The sequence below is a fragment of the Pelecanus crispus genome, chromosome 3 (assembly GCF_030463565.1).
Source record: "Pelecanus crispus isolate bPelCri1 chromosome 3, bPelCri1.pri, whole genome shotgun sequence".
NCBI lineage: Eukaryota > Metazoa > Chordata > Aves > Pelecaniformes > Pelecanidae > Pelecanus > Pelecanus crispus.
Genome location: NC_134645.1, coordinates 101,596,163 through 101,617,149, shown reverse-complemented (window position 1 = coordinate 101,617,149; position 20,987 = coordinate 101,596,163). Strand labels below are relative to the sequence as shown.

Below are 20,987 nucleotides of genomic sequence, written 5' to 3'. Positions count from 1 at the left end.
GAGCTGATCAACACAGGCTCAGCTGAGAAGAAGAATAAAAGTCTCTGTGGCTGTTATAGATCATTAACTTTTTAAACCACTTCAAACAACTTGTTCTGAAGGCTTTTTGACTGAATTTACATAAAAGGCGTACTTTCCTCCTGTTTCTTATTGAAGATTTGATGATTTTTTGGGGGTCATATACAGCTATTTGAATGTACACTATCTCTCCAGCTGCCTCTCTGGATGCTTAAAGAAAGCTGCAAAATCCTAGTTTTCCTTGTCACTTACAGCAGATTTATACGTTGGGTAATGAGAATGAATAATGCACAGCAGTTCTTTATGAGAGACTTATGAAGCTATCCACAGAGAAAAGATCTTAGATTCCTTTTAGGTTTTACTCTGAATGAGTAAACAATCAATAGATGTAAAGCCAGAAGAGACAGACAAGCTAAAGCAAACCAGCAGAGTTCTGGAAACTCCCTGAGAGTAAATTTGGGAGTTGTGTGCCTTAATAAAATGAGCCACAGAAGGCTGGTAGGAATTGGAAAGCAGGAGAAGAAAGTGGTAAAGTGAGTAGATTGTTTTGCATGCACCTGACTTTGAGGTCAGACTTTCATGTGAACAAATTGTGATTAGGAAACACTCCCACTATGTCTCTAAAACTTCAGTACTTTTTAAATATTCAGTCAGTGATCTAGAGCACCACTGTGGTTTGAGTGCTGCTCTAATAGTTCCAGAAGGCAAAAGGTCAAGGGTTTTGTACTTCGCTTAAAAAAAAAAAAGTTTGACAGAGGTGGGTGAAAGTAATTTTTGGAGTTCATGAGCAGATGTAGGCAGCTAGAGTATTTCATATGTCAACTTTAAGGGCACACTTTTAAGCATCTTTTTCAGTCAAGGACTTTACTCAATTATTTACTTAGAAATCCATAGACATTGATACTATATATGCTTTTTAATAGACCACAGCATCTTTAAGTTCTTCTCAATGGACAAGAATTCTTTCAAAATTCTTTCCTATTCATATGGGCCAAATATATTCACTGTACAGCAACTTAAACTGGAAACTGAAATGCTAAGAAATATGAACATATTCATAAATAACCCCATGCATTGGGAACATTGTGTTCCGTTTTAGAAGCAGCCAGAACTTAAAATACTGATATTGTATTTCTCTTTGAAATATCAGGTGGAACATTTTCACAGTCTTTTGGCTTTTCATGCTATTGCTTCATGCCAAAGAAAGAAAAGTATTTCCAGCATAAAAATTTCAGTAGTCTTGCTATTTCTTGTGGAAATCAAGACTGAGAAAAATTCTTGACTTAAACTGCTGTAGGTCACTGTCTGCCTGGAGTTCCCACAAGTATGGTACATCAGTCATTAGCCCTCTCTTAGTGTTCTAGATTTTATCTGCTTTAAATTCAATATTATGCCAGCATGGTTTCATGTGTTATTTTTATTTTTGGACTGCATAATTCTCTATCCTTTTATCTCAGTTAGTACAGAGGAATGCTCCAGATGGAGTTGGAACCGTTGCGTTTTCATGTAATTCAGCCTGGTATCTTCTCAGGTAAGAGATCTTTGTAAGGAGACATGCCCTAGCTAAAACCATTTGCTTTTTGCCCTAGGTAATGCTATTCAGCTATGCCTTATTCTAAAAGGCATTTTAAGCAGCAGGAAACATTTGTAGACATCTGCTGAAGAGTATTAGAGACTGAATTACTTTGGTTATTTCTGCTTTCCATCAGTTATCACGGAAAGTTCTTTAAGAGAAAATGGAATTCTCTGCAAAACAGCGAGCTGTTCCTCTTTTCTTCATTTAATGAAGATAAGTATTCTGAGTGAATTACTCTAGCAATACTTAGCAAGTTTCTTCTTTTATTCCATTATTTCAGTCCATGGTCATTGATGTTTGGAATCTGTGTGCACTAACAATTTCTCTTTCAAAGGTGACAATGGTAATAACACATAAAGTGCAATGAGCAAAGCTTAAAATGACAGCATGTGTTGCTGAGACATATACTGCTGCGTAATGCCAGTGACACTCCTGTGATATAGGGACCTCCCATGATGATGCAAAATTTCCTTTAGTATAAGGAATAGAGCTGTGGAAGAAATGTTATTGTTCTTTTTATCTATTTGAGTTTTGAGACTTATAAGTCTTCCATTGTACTTCAACACAAAATAGAGACCTTCCCTAAATATTCTGGAGATGGCTGAAGACCTGCCTGCAAATTGGAAGCAATGAATGAATTCCTTAGTTTGCTTTGCTTGTGTGTGCAGCTTTTGCTTTACCTATTAAACTGTTTTTACCTCAATTTCCAAAAGTTTTCTTACTTTTACCCTTCCAGTTCTCTCCCCCATCCCATGGCGGGAGGGTGAGCAACCAGCTGTGTGGTGATTAGCTGCCTACCAGGGTTAAGCCATGATGCCACTGTATTCTAGAGAACAAAAGCATTTAAAAATGTAGATTTGACCAGATAGAAGGGTTTAAATTAGGCCATGCCATTGTTTTGTTCACTACTATAAATGTTGTCTTAACTAGATTGTGAAAGATACAGGAAATTTTACATCCCATATCTTCTTCTCTGGGGCATTAGCTATTATGGCACCAGAGATTCTTTCTGCAGAATACTGTTTCAAACCACCTACATAGTTCAATAGTGCAAGCTTCATCCAAATCTGTTTATATTAATTTCCTATGTACCTGTAGAAATTAGCAGCCCTGTCTCAACTCAATAAAACAGAGAGAAAGAGAAAAAATAAGTTGTGGATAAATCTGTGAGTGATCTTAATGAGTCTTCTAAAAGGAAAGTTTGAAGATGAGGAAAAAGTGTGTAACTGAAGGAGTACTTTAAATTCTGGTTGGTGAATTTGCTTTGGGTGCAGTTCCTTTTAGCAGCAATAAGATTATTTTAATTAAAGGACTTTTCTACCAACTAAACGAAGAGTCTAACATGCCTAATCAATTCCTGCCAATATGATTGCTCTACACACCAGGAAAGATAGTAATTAATTAGAGGAAGCTTCTTCAAGGACAATTGGGCTACTGTGCAAAACCTGAGAAATAGCTGACATGGATTGTTTCATTTTACTGTCATAAGCCATGTTACTTACATGCACTGTTGTAGATACAAAGGTTTTTATCCACTTTCAGAGAAGAGAAAAAGGAAAAGGAATATAAGGAACTAACTGTAGAAGGAAACAGAAAGCACAGAAATCATGACATCTATTCAACAGAGATAACTATGTTTTATAACCTTTTTATTCTCTCCTTTGAAAGTTTAAACCAAACACATGTATATTTTTCTGAGTCAATCATCCAAAATGTATCTTACATATAAACAGAAATAAGAAATGTAGTTTAAAATTGCATTTGTGTTTATATGCTGAGCTTCTCCAAGTTTACATTAAAGAGTGCGAAACCAAAATGAAATGGTTTTATTACTTTTTAAATCAAAGTTCTGCTTTTCACATCTGAGAATGTTACATCATGTCATACTTCCTTTTCCCTAAGATAAGTCTACTCCAAATATGATTTAAATGTTAATGCAAAGGCTGCAGCTGTGGTGTTTATAATTTATAAAGACAATTAAGAACAATTAGATGTGAAACTGTAATAGCCTTTGTGGTTGCAGATGCTATTTAATTCAGAGTCAAGTAAACATGCCAAAATTGCCACTGCATTGTCCTTCCCTCTCTCCCTTCCCAGACACATAAATGAAACAATAAACAGGTATAAATGAAAAATACTATAGAAGAAGAGTGAAGAAGTAACTTATTATTTAAAAATAGGAAGAAGTAAAAAAAAACCCAACCCTATTACAATATAAAGAACCTCTTGCAATGAGTTCCTGCAAAGGAAATAATCTTGACCTCATAGTAAGATGTCCCTGAACGCTGAAGTCACTTCCACTTGAACTCAGTCATAACTCAGTGTTTAGTAAAGTTAAATTGTATTAATTGCATACATTTATTGCCATTTACTATAGCCTGTCAGGCTTTTGATTCATGATTATGTTGTTCAGTACAGACCTTACTATTATCTCAAAAGCCTTGAAGAATTGTAGTGAAACGTTACTTTTATTAACAAATCCATAATTTTGGTTGTTACACCACTAAAAAAATAACCCAATATTAGACTGAAAAAATAAAATCATACAGGTGGTAAGGTGGAAGTGAAAAGAGGGGTTCATAGTTACTACTCTCTGGGGTTTCTTTTTTAATGGCAGTAGATTTAAAGTCCATTTCCGCTGTGTATTAATAGCATTCCTTCAGAGTAACTTAATTTTCATTCTCTAGGTAATAAATATTAAGTTTCTACCTTTCAACTGGTTATTTTTAAAGCTCTGTTAATCTTTTTGGCACTTTTCTTTAAATTGATATACAAACGGCTAATATCTGTTTCCTTAATGTTACCTAAAACTGAAGTGAATCACATTCATTCAACGCTTCTCTTTCAGCACCCTCTCTAACCAAAGATTAATGAAGGAATGTAGAATCCACCTTAAATGAGCTTCTATTTAAAGGGTAAGGTTGGCAGAAAAATTAGAAGTTATTTTCCTTGCCAGCTAAAAAGCAGTGTGGTTAATCTAAGCTATTTTTCTAGGTTTCTTTTGTAACCAATAAAAGAGAAACACTCCTGAAGAAAGTGTTCCAACCACTAACAGATATCTAACACAGGTGGTCTTAATTTCCTTCTGAAAATGCTTACTCACTGATAGTACAAGGAGCCTGGAAGACTTGTTTACTAGGTCTCACATTACTTTAGACTAAAAGTCTAGTAAAGTGAATCAGTTAACGCCACACCAAATTAAGCTGCATAAGTCATTGGTGGCCCACCAAAAAATTAAAACAGGAGGTGGGATTCAGCTCTCAGAAAGACAGCTGAAGTTATCTGAACAAATACAGGCTAATACAAATGAACAAACTCCCTGGGCTCCATTGCTGTCATTAATTAGATTTCCAGGAACTATAATAACGCAGCAGATATCTAGCTCACATACAGAACTTCTACATGTAGACATACACTTAGTCTGTTAAACTGAAGCTGAAGCCTACTCTAGGTCTATTCTTACTACAATCTTCATGTGGAAGCTTCAAAAGTAACCTGTAAGTTTGGTTTAGATTTAGTAGGCATCAGAGCAGAGGGCAGAAAATGCAAAGAGCTGTGATTACTCCTCCAAACAATTCTCTGTTCCTTATTTTTGAAAATTCAGCATTGATATATTCAGCATTCCTATACTTGAATATTTAAAGGGAAATGAAACTACAAACTTCTACATGATTTGTCTATGCCTTACCTGTGAAATTATGAGGACACAAACATTGAAACAAAGGTTGCTCTCTTAGTTGGCTCATATCCATGCAAGTTGCTCCATCAGAACAACTATTTGGGTAAATTAAACATGCATTTTCAGCAAACTGGCAAAATTCTCCTGTCCATCCAGGTGCACAGAGACACTACATATAACAAACACACACACAAACAAAAAACAACAACAAAGAAAACACAAAATGAAAATGTAATGTGAAAGTTTGTAGAAATTTCTTTGAGTCTTGTATTTTACTACTGAGTAAAAGTATGGTAGAATGCAGAGTGTTACATCCAACTGAGACTGTTCTTCATGCCTGTGTTTGCAGATGATAAAACAGTTGAGAGAGGCATCTACCATGTCGGTTGAAAAAGTGTGGGGAAAGGAGGACACATGAGTAGGAGGAAATGGTGAAGATAATTACTGGCTGTGAGGGATGGACTTGCCTGCAGGAAAAGAAGAACTGGGTGTACAAAAAGGATTTAAAAGGCCTGGAGGTGAGAGAGAAACCAGGCAGTGATACCAAAACAGCCTGCAAGATAGACAGTGGCCAACCAGTAATGAGAAAACATAATACGGAACTTCTGTTGTACATTCTGACCATATCTATTCACTAAAACAAATAAAAATAATTTCTTCAGAGGAAAGGGGAAAATTTGAAGCTGTCTAATGAAGTTCTTAAGTACAGGGCTAGAGCTGCTCCTTTAATTAAAAATAAAGTTCTGGAGTAATGGAGATATGTTCAGTAGTCTTCACAAATTACATGTCTTTTTTTTTTTTGGGGACAATGACAATACAATCATGATTCATTGGACAAAAAGTTTCATTTACAAAATAATGGAAATAAAACATAGGGACAAACATGTAGCATTATTATTCCATTATTATGACAGAACTATTATTAAGCATTATTATGACAGAAACATGTTGGCAGAGTCTTTTTACTTCAATATCCTCCAGGGACCAAGACACACCATTACAAAAATGGAAGACCATGGTTATAACCATAAACAACAAAAAAATTACACTGAAAATATTCTGTTGGAATACAAGTTTATATTAACTTCCCAAAAGAGTCCTGTGAAACCTATAAATTACAAGTGCCCTGATCAGGATATAATTAATAGTAGCTTGCCTTGAATCCAATTATAAGGGGAATAAAACAGTATAGCCAACAGTAGCATAAAAGTATTTTAGAACACTGTGAGTGTGTAGCCAGGCACAATGTATAAGCGTTTTACATGAGTATGTCTGTGTGCAATGTGACCACCAAAGGGGCAGAAATAGGTGCAGTTGCACATCGTACAAGTAACAAAAAGTTGCCAAAGATTAGCATAAGGCATGGAAAATAGGCAGGATATATTGCTGAATACAGAAGAAGAATGACTGGCAAGACACACAAAAAAATGAAGGCAAGAAATATCAGGAGACCCTCCTTTTTTATGGGAGGAGGAGAAGGGGTAAAATAACTTAAAACATCAAGTCTGAAGAGTAAGCATGGAGAAAAAGGAAGACAAACTCACTTCAGCAGTGACATCAAAGAGCTCACAAGACAGATTAACTTCACCTTGGGAACTAAGAACCACTGAGGACCATAGCCATCAGCACTAACTATGGCATCAGCTCCATAGTATTGTATAATGACATGTAATTTAGAATGTGTTACAGAACAACAGTATGTAAGCATAGTGAGAATCACTAATAATGTGTAAAAACTTTTAGCATGAAGTATGCTGTTTATGAATTAATTCAGTAAAGTTTTTTTTAAAGTTTAAAACTGGCCTGACCTATCAATCTTCTAAACATTCCCATCACAGTGATCTCTGATTTCCTAACTGATATACATGTTTGTAAAAATAAACAGTATTCAGGTGTCCAAGTGAAGCCTTTAAGAGAACTGCAGTGATGGGAATCCCGCATTGTGAATTTCTGAGTTGAACTAATGAAACAGCAGATAGCTGAAGTGGGCTGCCACCTCCTGAGTGACCCAGATATAAGAGGAGCATGACTTGCAACAGAATTAGTGTGAGTTGCATTCCCAGGGCCTGGAAGAATATAATGTTCTGCAGCAGCTGTATATTCATTACTTCCTGTTTTCCAAATTCCTATCCCTGCATCTCTCTATTGTGACGATACCCATACATGACTCTGCCATTTCCTGATTTCCTTGCCCTCATCTTCAGAAACACCTGCCACTCCCTATGTACTGTCCTTGTCCTTGATGTTATGTTTGGTTAAATTTGACACTACGATAAAAATGTAAAAAAAAAAAGGTCGCATGTTTTAGGTAACTGTATCTATGGGTACGTACGTCTACCATGGTCATTCAGTATACAAAGCTTCCCCCAAAGAAAACTATAAAAATATGATTTATTGTGTATGTCAGTATATTTTACATTCATAGAACCCCAGAATAATTTAGGTTGAGAGAGACCTTTTGAGGCCCTATAGTCCTACTCCTTGCTCAGAGCAGGTCAACTTTAAAATCCAAGCTGGTTGCTCAGGATCTTGTCTAGTTGAGGTCTGCATGTCTCCAAGGATGGCAATTCCACAGCCTTTCTCAGCAACCTTCTGCAGCACTTAACTACACTCATACCACATTGTGAACAATTTCTAATTAATACCTAGTCAGCATTTCCTTTGTTTCAAGTGTGCCAGTTGTCTCTCACTCATTGCTGTGCACTTCTGAGAAAAGTTTGTCTCCATCTTGCCTATGATCACCCAATAGGGAGCTGAAGAAAAGAATTATATCCCCATTCAGCTTTCTGTTTTCAAGGCTAAACAAACCCAGATCCTTTGGCCTTTCCTCATATATCATCCTGCCGCAACCCTTTCACAATGTTGATGGCTCTCTGCTGGACTTGCTCCAATTTTGTCAAAGTCTTTTTTTTTGTACATTGAAGCCCAAAACTGCACACAATACTCTAGGGGTGGCCTCACAAGTGCTGAGCAGAAGGAACTAATGACTCCACTTGATCTGCTGATTATGCTTTTACTAATGCAAGCCAGTGGTAGATGAAGCAGCCTTTACCACCTTCACTACCTGAAAGGAGGTTGTAGTGAGATGGGTGTTGGTCTCTTTTCCCAAGTAGTTAGTGATAGGACGAGAAGAAATGGGCTCAAGCTGCGCAAGGGGAGGTTTAGGTTCGAAATTAGGAAAAATTTCTTTACGGAAAGGGTGGTCAAGCATTGGAACAGGCTGCCCAGAGAGGTGGTGGAGTCACCATCCCTGGAGGTGTTCAAAAAATGGGTAGATGTGGCACTTTGGGACATGGTTTAGTCTAGTCTACCCTTGAATGGTTTAGAGTAGACTTGGCAGTGTAGGTTAATGGTTGGACTGGATGATCTTAAAGGTCTTTTCCAACCTAAACGATTCTATGATTCTATGATCACATTGATCCACTCCCTCATCTGCCTTAGACGCATCCTGTCAAGCCCTTTGGACATACATATACCCCCTTTGCCTTAGTAGTTCCTAGTTTGGCATTCGTCTATCATTGACAGTACTTCTTTCCTCCAGATTCTGCCACTCATCATAGGGACTTGGGAAACTTGAAAGCGGATATTGCCAGTAAAAAACAGGGCAGAGGTATTGAGTGATAGCCTTCTCATTCAGCAGTAGGCTTATGTTATCCTTGGTCTCCTTTTCTTCTGCTGCTGTACCTATAAAAACGGAGTTTATAAGATAGCTTCTCCTTTATGATTGCTTTTCATAAGGACAGTATTTATTTGGAAATTCTCATTGACTAGACTCAACCTTTTATCTGCTCAGTCACTAAACATTATTATTTGCAATATTAAAAGTGTTTAACCAATATTTTCTTTCTTTAAATATCTTATTAAGTCCATTCTGCAAGAAAGAGCTTCTTAAGTTCACTTAAGTTTAACTTTCTTCCTGGTGGATACATGTTAATTTAAAAAATCAGTTCTCAGAGTGCGGAAAAAATTCCAGAGAATGAGTTGTTGTGAAAACTACATTTACTTTTCATCTAACAAAGTGGCTGTTCTGCACCTGGGGTGAAACATATTACTTGCAAGACAGCATTCAGGAATTAAATCACTATTTCCAGATTATATTTGAATTGTTTTGAGGATAATTAAAGGACAAGTCTCAGGGATGCTTAAGTCAGCACTTTCTGGCAACATTAAGTAATTTTTTTAAGCTGAATTTAAATCACCCCAAGAGCATACTGGTTGTTTTGTTGAAAAGTGTTATAAAGGTTTTTTTGTCTTCTCAGTTTTCAATTGCCTAGTAAGATGACTTACAAAATGTTCATGTGTATAGGGTGCTCTGCTACTTTTAAAATACATAGAGAAAACCTGAACTCAACCCAAAATTTAGAGATCAAACTGGGTATGAATGCTTTCAATTTTTGTTTTGTCTTGCATATTTTCTTATGTTATTTTTCCTTACCTTAATATTTTCTTCTTTTTTTTTTTTCCCCCACTCATTCCACAAATACAGTAGGAGTGATGTGCATATCCTTACTGTTGTTTATTTTCTCAGTTTTTCCTACAGCTATGCTCAATGTTAGGAATGTGAGTGACTGGTTTATGACAAAAGATTTAAAGAACTCATCACATGCTCTTTGGCCAAATTACAAAAAAAGAAGGAGTATTGTTATTTTTCTATGTTGATGGAGCTATGAAAATTTTTAAAATAAAGAAAATAAAATCCTTACCTTAATATCAGGAAAAAAAATCTTACAATTTTTTGTACATAAAATGTGTGCCTAAGTGAAGCTGTAGAAGTTACTCAAACTGGGAAGATAATAACTGCAAAGAACATAAGCAAATTTAGTTCAGAGATAGCGAACATGTTGCTACTTAGTGAACTGGATTGAGGGACTTATTTGGGGAGATCTTTTTAATCACATACTGCTTCCAGCTGGAATGCCTGTCTTTTTATAAAAGAGGGTATGATCTTTTTCTTTCAAAATGTGTACAAAAATTTAAATGAGGATAGTTCTATAGCTGCCAATAAATTCTGCCATGCCTAGAATGGCTAAGGATTTAAAACTTTACAACACTGATTCATTAGCCTACAATACACCAGGGCATGTGAATGACTTTTTAGCATAAAAAGATAAAATGAGTTAGTCCTAACTTACTGACTTATCTGTCATTGCACAGGGTGAACATTTTTTTTTCAGGCATTACATTACTGTCTTACAAATTATTCTGGAACAAAAAAAAAAAAAGGCAGAATTATTTACTGAAAGTTTTTTTAAGTCTGCTTCCACATTCATGTAAAATACTAGTGTAACACGTTATTTTAAACTCCTGGAGCTGAATCATAGTGTCAGTACATTGCTTTGTCACATGGATATCCCGCCTAACAAATTTCACGCTGTTAGAAGTTTGGAAACTCCAAGGGAAGAAATTTCATTTCCATAGGTCTTAAGTCATGCTGGTGTGGGAACACCTGAATTCTTCTCCCAGTTCACAGAATGCAAGGATTCAGTGACAATGCTCTGGTTAGGTTTCTCCTTTAACGACGTTATCTCAGTTAGAATATATTGGAGCTAGCAAAGTATGTAAGTGGAGGTACTCAGTTTCTCATATCCTGCTTATGTTATATGAGCCATTATTACCCTGTTGGTTCTTGGTGCCTGCTGAAGTGGCTGATCTCTGTTACTCATTTGGTCCCAGATCTGAGTTGCTAAGGGACCCAAAGGAGGCTCAGCATTCTGCTAGTACAGCTGTAGTATCCTGTCTACTGTGATGACAGTAACTCCTGCACCTCTTCAGCTGCTGTGGCATTGTCCTGGTTTCGGCTGGGATAGAGTTAATTTTCTTCCTAACAGCAGGCATAGTGCTGTGTTTTGGATTTAGTAGGAGAAGAATGTTGATAACACACCGATGTTTTAATTGTTGCTGAGTACTGCTTATGCTAGTCAAGGACTTTTTCAGCTTCCCATGCTCTGCCAGGCGCACAAGAAACTGGGAGGGGGCACAGCCAGAAGAGTTGATCCAAACTGACCAAAGGGCTATTCCATACCATATGACGTCATGCTCAGTATATAAACTGGGGGGGGTTGACCGGGGAGCAGGGATCGCTGCTCGGGAACTGTCTGGGTATCGGTCGGCAGGTGGTGAGCAATTGCATTGTGCATCACTTGCTTCGTGTATCATTATTATTATTATCATTATTATACTGTTACTATTAGCATTACTATTTTACTTTATTTCAATTATTAAACTGTTCTTATCTCAGCCCAGGAGTGTTTCTCACTCTTACTCCTCCAATTCTCTCCCCCATCCCATCGGGGTAGGGGGAGTGAGCGAGCGGCTGCGTGCTGCTTAGTTGCTGGCTGGGGCTAAACCACGACAGTCCTTTTTGGCGCCCAACGTGGGGCTTGAGATAACAACAGATTAATCAGAGTGTATTAAGGAGTCTGTTAACAGTTGCCGGTCACGATATTAGTTCTTCTGATCTGCACCATGTTCTTTTTTTTGCAGCACGCGTTAAAGCTTGCTGTCAGTTTGTGTAGTGTGCTATGCTCTGCAGTGATTCATGATCTTTTGCTTGGGAGGCTCCTTATCAAAACCCTGACCTTGAGCATTCTTTGGTATTTGGGTTTCATACAGAAGTCACTACTGTACTTCGGGTACTACCTCATAGAGAGAGTTAGCAATTATACTTCTTACTCTGAGAGGCTTGTTGTGGAGGAAATACAGAATGGCACCTTTGCTGCTTTCTTCTATGATGTTTCCTCCTTCATTACAACAACTTTCCTGTATCTTGAACACCCCTGGGCAGTTAAGATACTTCTATTGATAATTCTTGGGAATGTTGTTTCCATTTTGATAAAGGTCAGTAAGCAGTTTAAAAATACCATCCAGAGATCTACCCCAAGGCTGGATAGTTATGAGTGGCAGGGTGTGTGGGATCGTATGCGCAAGTACCTAGGGCAGTGGGGACCTCCAGTGTTTTGGAACTTCACCCCTGAACAAGTGCAGAATCCTGAAGAATTAGTAAAGTATTTGGAAGAAGTATGTTGTCACCCTGGTAGCTCCAGAGAGACACAAATCATTGCAACATGCTGGGGACTGGCCCATGCCTATCGAGCCGTGGTCAACGCTAATCAGTACCCTCAAAAGAAAGAGAAGGTCTCTGGATCTGATGACAAAACAACAAGCACTGTGGCTACTCAAACCCCCACTACAGGCCCTGCGGCTACTCCAACCCCCACTACAGGCCTTGCAGCTACTCAAACCCCTGCCCCAGGCACTGTGGCTACTCCAGCCACAGCCATGAGCACTGCGGCTACTCAAACCCCAGTGACAGACACTGTGGCTAAACCAGAGAACCAACCTGCGCCGGTATCAGTTGCCCCTATACAGAAGAAAAAATACACGAGGAAATCAGTTCGTTTAGTAAGGGATGAAGATGAACCAGGGCCATCACGAGAACCAGAGGAGGAAGAACCCATAAATGAGATGGTGACCACCCGATCCCTATCCCTGAGTGAGCTGCGAGATATGCGAACAGATTTTGGTCGTCATCCAGGCGAGCACATCATCACCTGGCTGCTCCGATGCTGGGATAACGGGGCCAGTAGCCTGGATTTAGAGGGTAGGGAAGCCAAGCAGCTGGGATCCCTTTCCAGGGAAGGGGGCATTGACAAAGCAATTGGAAAAGGGGCAAAACCGCTGAGCCTCTGGAGGCGACTTCTGTCAAGCGTGAAGGAAAGGTATCCCTTCAAGGAGGATGTTTTATACCGCCCAAGCAAATGGACCACCGTAGAGAAAGGTATCCAGTACCTGAGGGAATTAGGCGTGCTGGAGGTGATTTACAGTGACCTGAATGATGAGCGGTTAACCAAAGACCCAGATAAAGTCAGGTGCACACAATCCATGTGGCGGAAGGTGGTACGGAGCGCACCAGCATCGTATTCCAACTCGTTGGCAATACTAGCCTGGAAAGACGACGAGGCACCAACGGTGGATGAAGTGGCTAGACAACTCCGGGACTACGAAGAAAAGCTCTCTTCCTCCCTACGGGCCTGTGTCTCGGCTGTGGAAAAACTGTCTGAAAAAATATGCCAAGAGTTCCAACAACTCAGAGAGGATCTGTCCTACTCCCCACCTGCACGGACCAGTGTCTCAGCCATTAGGAGTCAACGTCCCTATGCTCAAGAGAGAGGATATAGAGGATACACACCACGGGGCACCCTGTGGTTTTACCTGCGTGATTATGGAGAGGACATGAGAAAGTGGGATGGAAAACCCACCTCAACCTTAGAGGCACGGGTGCGTGAATTGCAAGGAAAAACTATTAGAAAAGGCGGTTCTCCCAGGAAAATTGCAGCTCCAGTTTCCAGTGAGCAGTTCCCGAGACAGAGTAAGAGGGCTAATTTTACTTCCGACCTTGATCAGGGAACTTTTGATTCACATTTACAGGAAGTGAACAACGAATACTGTGACCAGTGTTAGAGGGGCCCTGCCTCCAGCCAGGTGGAGGAAAGGGACAACCGGGTTTACTGGACTGTGTGGATTCGATGGCCTGGAACGTCAGACCCACAGGAGTATAAGGCTCTAGTGGACACTGGTGCACAGTGCACGCTAATGCCATCAAACTATAGAGGGGCAGAACCCATTTGTATTTCTGGAGTGACAGGGGGATCCCAACAGCTAACTGTACTGGAAGCTGAAGTGAGCCTAACTGGGAATGAGTGGCAAAAGCACCCCATTGTGACTGGCCCAGATGCTCCGTGCATCCTTGGCATAGACTACCTCAGGAGAGGGTATTTCAAGGACCCAAAAGGGTACCGGTGGGCTTTTGGTATAGCTGCTTTGGAGACAGAGGAAATTAAACAGTTGTCCACCTTGCCCGGTCTCTCAGAGGACCCTTCAATTGTAGGGTTGCTGAAGGTGGAGGAACAACAGGTGCCGATTGCTACCACAACTGTGCACAGGCGGCAATATCGCACCAACCGAGACTCCCTGATTCCCATCCATAACCTGATTCGTCGACTGGAGAGCCAGGGAGTGATCAGCAAGACTCGCTCACCCTTTAACAGTCCCATATGGCCAGTGCGAAAGTCTAATGGGGAGTGGAGACTAACAGTGGACTATCGTGGCCTGAACGAAGTTACACCGCCGCTGAGTGCTGCCGTGCCAGACATGCTAGAACTTCAATATGAACTGGAGTCAAAGGCAGCTAAGTGGTATGCCACAATTGATATTGCTAATGCATTTTTCTCCATCCCTTTGGCAGCAGAGTGCAGACCCCAGTTTGCTTTTACCTGGAGGGGTGTTCAGTACACCTGGAACCGACTGCCCCAGGGGTGGAAGCACAGCCCCACCATTTGCCATGGACTGATCCAGACAGCACTGGAACAGGGTGAAGCTCCAGAACATCTGCAGTACATTGATGACATCATTGTGTGGGGCAATACAGCAGAAGAAGTTTTTGAGAAGGGAAAGAAAATAGTCCAAATCCTTCTGAAGGCTGGTTTTGCCATAAAACAGAGTAAGGTCAAGGGGCCTGCACAGGAGATCCAGTTTTTAGGAATAAAATGGCAAGATGGACGTCGTCAGATCCCAATGGATGTGATCAACAAAATAACAGCTATGTCCCCACCAACTAGCAAAAAGGAAACACAAGCTTTCTTAGGCGTTGTGGGGTTTTGGAGAATGCATATTCCAAATTACAGCCAGATTGTAAGCCCTCTCTATCAAGTGACCCGGAAGAAGAACGAATTCAAATGGGGCCCTGAGCAACAACAAGCCTTTGAACAAATTAAACGTGAGATAGTTCATGCAGTAGCCCTTGGGCCAGTCCGGGCAGGGCACGATATTAAAAATGTGCTCTACACTGCAGCCGGGGAGAATGGCCCTACCTGGAGCCTCTGGCAGAAAGCACCAGGGGAGACTCGAGGTCGACCCCTAGGGTTTTGGAGTCGGGGATACAGAGGATCCGAAGCCCGCTACACTCCAACTGAGAAAGAGATACTGGCAGCATATGAAGGGGTTCGAGCTGCTTCAGAAGTGGTTGGTACTGAAGCACAGCTCCTGCTGGCACCCCGACTGCCGGTGTTGGGCTGGATGTTCAAAGGGAGGGTCCCCTCTACACATCATGCAACTGATGCTACATGGAGTAAGTGGGTTGCATTGATCACACAACGGGCTCGAATAGGAAACCCCAGTCGCCCAGGAATCCTGGAAGTGATCATGGACTGGCCAGAAGGAAAAAACATTAGAATATCACCAGAGGAGGAGGTGACACGTGCTGAAGAGGCCCCACTGTATAATAAATTGCCAGAAAATGAAAAGCAATATGCCCTGTTCACTGATGGGTCCTGTCGTCTCGTGGGAAAGCATCGGAGGTGGAAAGCTGCTGTATGGAGTCCTATACGACAAGTCGCAGAAACTGCTGAAGGAGAAGGGGAGTCGAGTCAGTTTGCAGAGGTGAAAGCCATCCAGCTGGCTTTAGATATTGCTGAAAGAGAAAAGTGGCCAGTCCTTTATCTCTATACTGACTCATGGATGGTGGCAAATGCCCTGTGGGGGTGGCTGCAGCAATGGAAGCAGAGCAACTGGCAGCGCAGAGGCAAACCAATCTGGGCTGCCGCATTGTGGCAAGATATTGCTGCCCGGGTAGAGAACCTGGTTGTAAAAGTTCGTCATGTAGATGCTCATGTACCTAAGAGTCGGGCCACTGAAGAACATCAAAACAACCAGCAAGTAGATCAGGCTGCTAAGATTGAAGTGGCTCAGGTGGATTTGGACTGGCAACATAAGGGTGAATTATTTATAGCTCGGTGGGCCCATGATGCCTCAGGCCATCAAGGAAGGGATGCAACGTATAAATGGGCTCGTGATCGAGGGGTGGACTTAACTATGGACAGTATTGCACAGGTTATTCATGAGTGTGAAACATGCGCTGCAATCAAGCAAGCCAAGCAGTTCAAGCCCCTTGGGTATAGTGAACGATGGCTAAAATATAAATATGGGGAGGCCTGGCAGATTGATTACATCACGCTCCCACAGACCCGCCAGGGCAAGCGCTATGTGCTCACCATGGTGGAAGCAACCACTGGATGGCTGGAAACATATCCCGTGCCCCATGCCACCGCCCGGAACACCATCCTGGGCCTTGAAAAGCAAGTCCTGTGGCGACATGGCACCCCAGAAAGAATTGAGTCAGACAACGGGACTCATTTCCGAAACAACCTCATAGACACCTGGGCCAAAGAGCACGGCATTGAGTGGGTATATCACATCCCTTACCATGCACCAGCCTCCGGGAAAATTGAGCGATACAATGGATTGTTAAAGACTACCCTGAGAGCAATGGGTGGTGGGACGTTTAAACATTGGGATACGCATTTAGCAAAAGCCACCTGGTTAGTCAACACCAGGGGATCTGCCAATCGAGCTGGCCCTGCCCAATCAAAACTTTTACGTACTGTAGAAGGAGATAAAGTTCCTGTAGTGCACATGAAAAATATGCTGGGGAAGACAGTCTGGGTTACTTCCCCCTCTGGCAAAGGCAAACCCATTCGTGGGATTGCTTTTGCTCAAGGACCTGGGTGCACTTGGTGGGTGATGCGAAAGGATGGGGAAGCCCAATGTGTACCTCAAGGGAATTTGATTTTGGGTGAAAATAGCCAATGAACTGAATTGTATAATATTAATTGCTTTATAATACTGTATGTTATCTCTTAACTATATGTTATCTCTTAACTGCATGTTAATATAATAATATAGTAGGTTAATATTAAGTATATAATACTATATATTATGATTGCTATATGCCGCATCAATGGTATTGCAGTAAGAACTGCCCAGCCTAAGGAAAATGAACTTTGATGAAACCATGTTGGAATGAGAACTGACTTCAGCATGCAACAGTCCAACACTGCACACCACCTCTCCTGCTCTGAAAGACTGTGATGACAGATGGAACCCAAAGTCATGGGCTAAATGAACTCAATGGACATTTTAGAGGGATGGGCCATAGACGAAGGGAATGATATCTGTGTGTATATCAAGATAGGGAAAGGGGTGGTGATTAATTGGAACACATTGGAAAGGGGAGGGCCTGTGCATGACGTAGATGGTATAGAATAAGGGGTGGATACTGTCCTGGTTTCGGCTGGGATAGAGTTAATTTTCTTCCTAACAGCAGGCATAGTGCTGTGTTTTGGATTTAGTAGGAGAAGAATGTTGATAACACACCGATGTTTTAATTGTTGCTGAGTACTGCTTATGCTAGTCAAGGACTTTTTCAGCTTCCCATGCTCTGCCAGGCGCACAAGAAACTGGGAGGGGGCACAGCCAGAATAGTTGATCCAAACTGACCAAAGGGCTATTCCATACCATATGACGTCATGCTCAGTATATAAACTGGGGGGGGTTGACCGGGGAGCAGCGATCGCTGCTCGGGAACTGTCTGGGTATCGGTCGGCGGGTGGTGAGCAATTGCATTGTGCATCACTTGCTTCGTGTATCATTATTATTATTATCATTATTATACTGTTACTATTAGCATTACTATTTTACTTTATTTCAATTATTAAACTGTTCTTATCTCAGCCCAGGAGTGTTTCTCACTCTTACTCCTCCAATTCTCTCCCCCATCCCATCGGGGTAGGGGGAGTGAGCGAGCGGCTGCGTGGTGCTTAGTTGCTGGCTGGGGCTAAACCACGACAGGCATACATGGTCCAGAATGGATTTTCTTTCATGTGTTGGCAGTGCAGTTTATGAAGAAGTCAATTTCTTCAGTGGGGTCTCTCAGGTGACAGCCTAGCTCTGCAGATTCTTCAAACTTCTTTAAGAAGCCCAGAGCCCTTTCAGGGGAGTACTCTAGCAAGAAGAGTAACCTATTTCTGCCTTCCTCTCTCACCCTATCCAGACTTTGGATGATATAGAATTTTTATTAGAATGAGCCTTCTTGATGACATATTAAAAATATGTGCATATAGATACATAGCACTTGTAAAAAAAGTTAAGCGAGGCTACCGTTCCACTGGAGTTTAACCTCTCACACCAACAGGTGTTATGAGAGGTTCATTGCTCTGAACTTGGGCCAGAGCCTTTGCCACTGATTCATATCCAGTGATATTAGATGAGGTACATCATGTCTAATATGATATGCTCATTCAGGCAAATCCCTGATTTCAGGTAAAAGTGTTAGAGGTATGGGCAGAAAAATGGCATAGCTTGAATTAATTAATTGGTTTTAATAGAGATTATATTCTTTCATTTTTCATGTGGGCATATGGGGGGGAAACAGAAACTAGTTTTTTATAGTGACAAGTATTCCTCTGACGTCTGATGAAGTAGAATTCTATCCATGTACATCTCATTTAGGGAGGGAGAAGACGAACTTGACTTTAGCATAGCTCAAGCAAGTGCCACCTCTCTTTTCATCAGACTTTCTAAAATAATGAAATGTTATTAATATTTATTTATACCCTAGAAAGGGAAATTAAGAATGTGCATTTTTTGGTGTTTGCTAGTAGAGGAAGAAAGAGCAGATATTGAAGGACAAAAAATAATCAACAAGAAGCTGTAGCATGTACTAGAAACTTACTGTGCAGTATTGGAAACAGCTGCTGAAGACACCACAAAATTTATACAGCACATGGAGAATGTGTGTCTGATCTTACTGGCATTAATAAACAGGTTAAAGGATTTTATTATAAGTTAGGTACTTCAGAAATACACAGTGCTGAGTTGGCTGGCTGAACTTTTATACAACCATCCTCCTTATCTCAAGGTGCCAGCTCCTTATTGGATAGTGAAGTCAGAAAAAAAGAGGTTTGGAGAATTTCTGTATCCTTGAAAAGTGGTTTAAATTTGAGCACAGGCTTCATTTTAACTGATTTTGTTAAAAAAATTATTCAAACTCAGCTAGCTTGCCCATTCCTTGAACTTTTTCATGTGACATGGGAAAAGAACTTCTTTCAATGTTACACAAAGTTGTCAGTTCCATATTATTAAATTCATACTTTCCTATGCAAGGTGTGCGGCTGAGCAAACATCTTTCACATACACAGTGCAAATGTGTGAAGCTGCAATGGTCTTAGACAGTACTGTTTTGTTACAAAATTGTAAAATATGGGGACTGGCAGGGGAGAAGCTCACCTCTTCTTCTGCTATTAACCATCATGAGTCAGCTTATATGAAGGGTACCTGTTCTTCTATTTACAGTGAAAATTTAGCTTATGCTCTTAATAAAAGTAAAGTAGTACAGTAGTAAAATTCAGTCCAGATTTCTTTCTTAGGTTATTGATTATCAGGACTCATAGGGTCCAGGGCCTGTTTCTCTTTTACCCAAAAGCAACTGATCTTTTCTATTAGTTGAGTCACGGGAGTGTAAAAGAAGTTGAAATTGTGAAAGACGCAACCACTACTTTCTTTACATATTTCTTATGAACTCATGTTACAAGCTTTTTTTTGCTTGTTTTCTTAATTTGCTTCTAACTGTGAATAATCAAAGCTGGAGTTTTCTAGTTTTCAGTGAGTAAGCCTATTATCATGATCCTTTGCTACTTTGGGATGCCAGTTTAATTCCTGTTGGTTGAAGATCATTCAATCATCAGGATGTCTTATTTGGAAAACCAGTGCAATTATTTTTCAATGTGAAAAATATTCAAAAATATTCTAACTGTTGTTTTGGTTGGTTTATGCAACCGACATGAAAACATTAGATACTGCTTTCACTCTACTTGTTTTTCTGTGTTGGGGATAGTTGTTGCCATGTAATTCATTGCTTCATTAAAAAAATAATTCTTTGTATAAAGGTTTTGTGGAGGCTTTTTGTGATTCTGTTAAGATATGAAAACTGCTTGGTGATCTTGAACCACCAGTCTCTACACTGGAAAATGAAATCAATAAACCAGAAAATTCCAGCTAAAAACTTTATTTTTAATTTTGCACAGCTGCCTAATGACTTTAGATATAGTCAGCTGAAGTGTCAAGATGAACAAGGGAACTCTTGTTACAACCTATCGTTGTGATGACTGTTTAATGTTTTGATTGTATGTCTTATTCAAGTGTGAGAGATTAAAGGGCACCGATACCTCATAATCGGATATAACATTGCACATTTATGATTGCCTATTAACAATGAAAGTATAACTATAGAAAAAAATCCCCAAATGTTTAGAGGCTTAACTATGAGCTTGAGCTAGTTGGCACTGAAATGTACTCAATATATTTTCAATGTACATTGCTATATGTTATCATTAGATAAAGGTGCTTCACTGAGAGGATGGTCAGTCACCAAGCCTGTCAGAATTCAAAAAGCATCTGGATGATGCTCTCAGTCGTATGATTTAGTTTTAGGTAGTCCTACGAGGAGCAAGGAGTTGGACTTGATGATCCTTATGGATCTCTTCCAACTTGAGATATTCTATGATTCTATAATTCTATGTGTTACTTACCAGAACTAGGTAACGGTGGGGAGTAGTTGATTAATCTGTGCATTTTGTATAAACTGTCTATTTCCAGTCCTAGTATAGCTCCCATTTAAATATCTATGTACTCCACTGTTGCCTAACATAGTTTTAGGATCAAAAAATTTAGTGAAGTTTTGACTAAGTCATCTTCTTGTAGAAGTTCTGTTTAAAAATGAAACAAAACAGTCTTACTGCTTATTTCTGGTGTATTTTACTGTGTATTTGTATTCTATTATATTATATACTATTCTAGTAGATCAATTAAGATACATTGTAT

General features: G+C 40.1%; 1 protein-coding gene across 1 annotated transcript in view; it reads right to left on the bottom strand.

The window, feature by feature from the left end:
• The window catches only part of LOC104027713 (protein eyes shut homolog), a 961,671-nt gene that overhangs the window by 856,114 nt on the left and 84,570 nt on the right, over positions 1 to 20,987 (bottom strand). Inside the window, exon 6 of the mRNA XM_075707654.1 lies at positions 5,283 to 5,442. Within this exon, the coding sequence (XP_075563769.1) occupies positions 5,283 to 5,442 (160 nt within the window). The remainder of the gene's footprint in view (positions 1 to 5,282; positions 5,443 to 20,987) is intronic.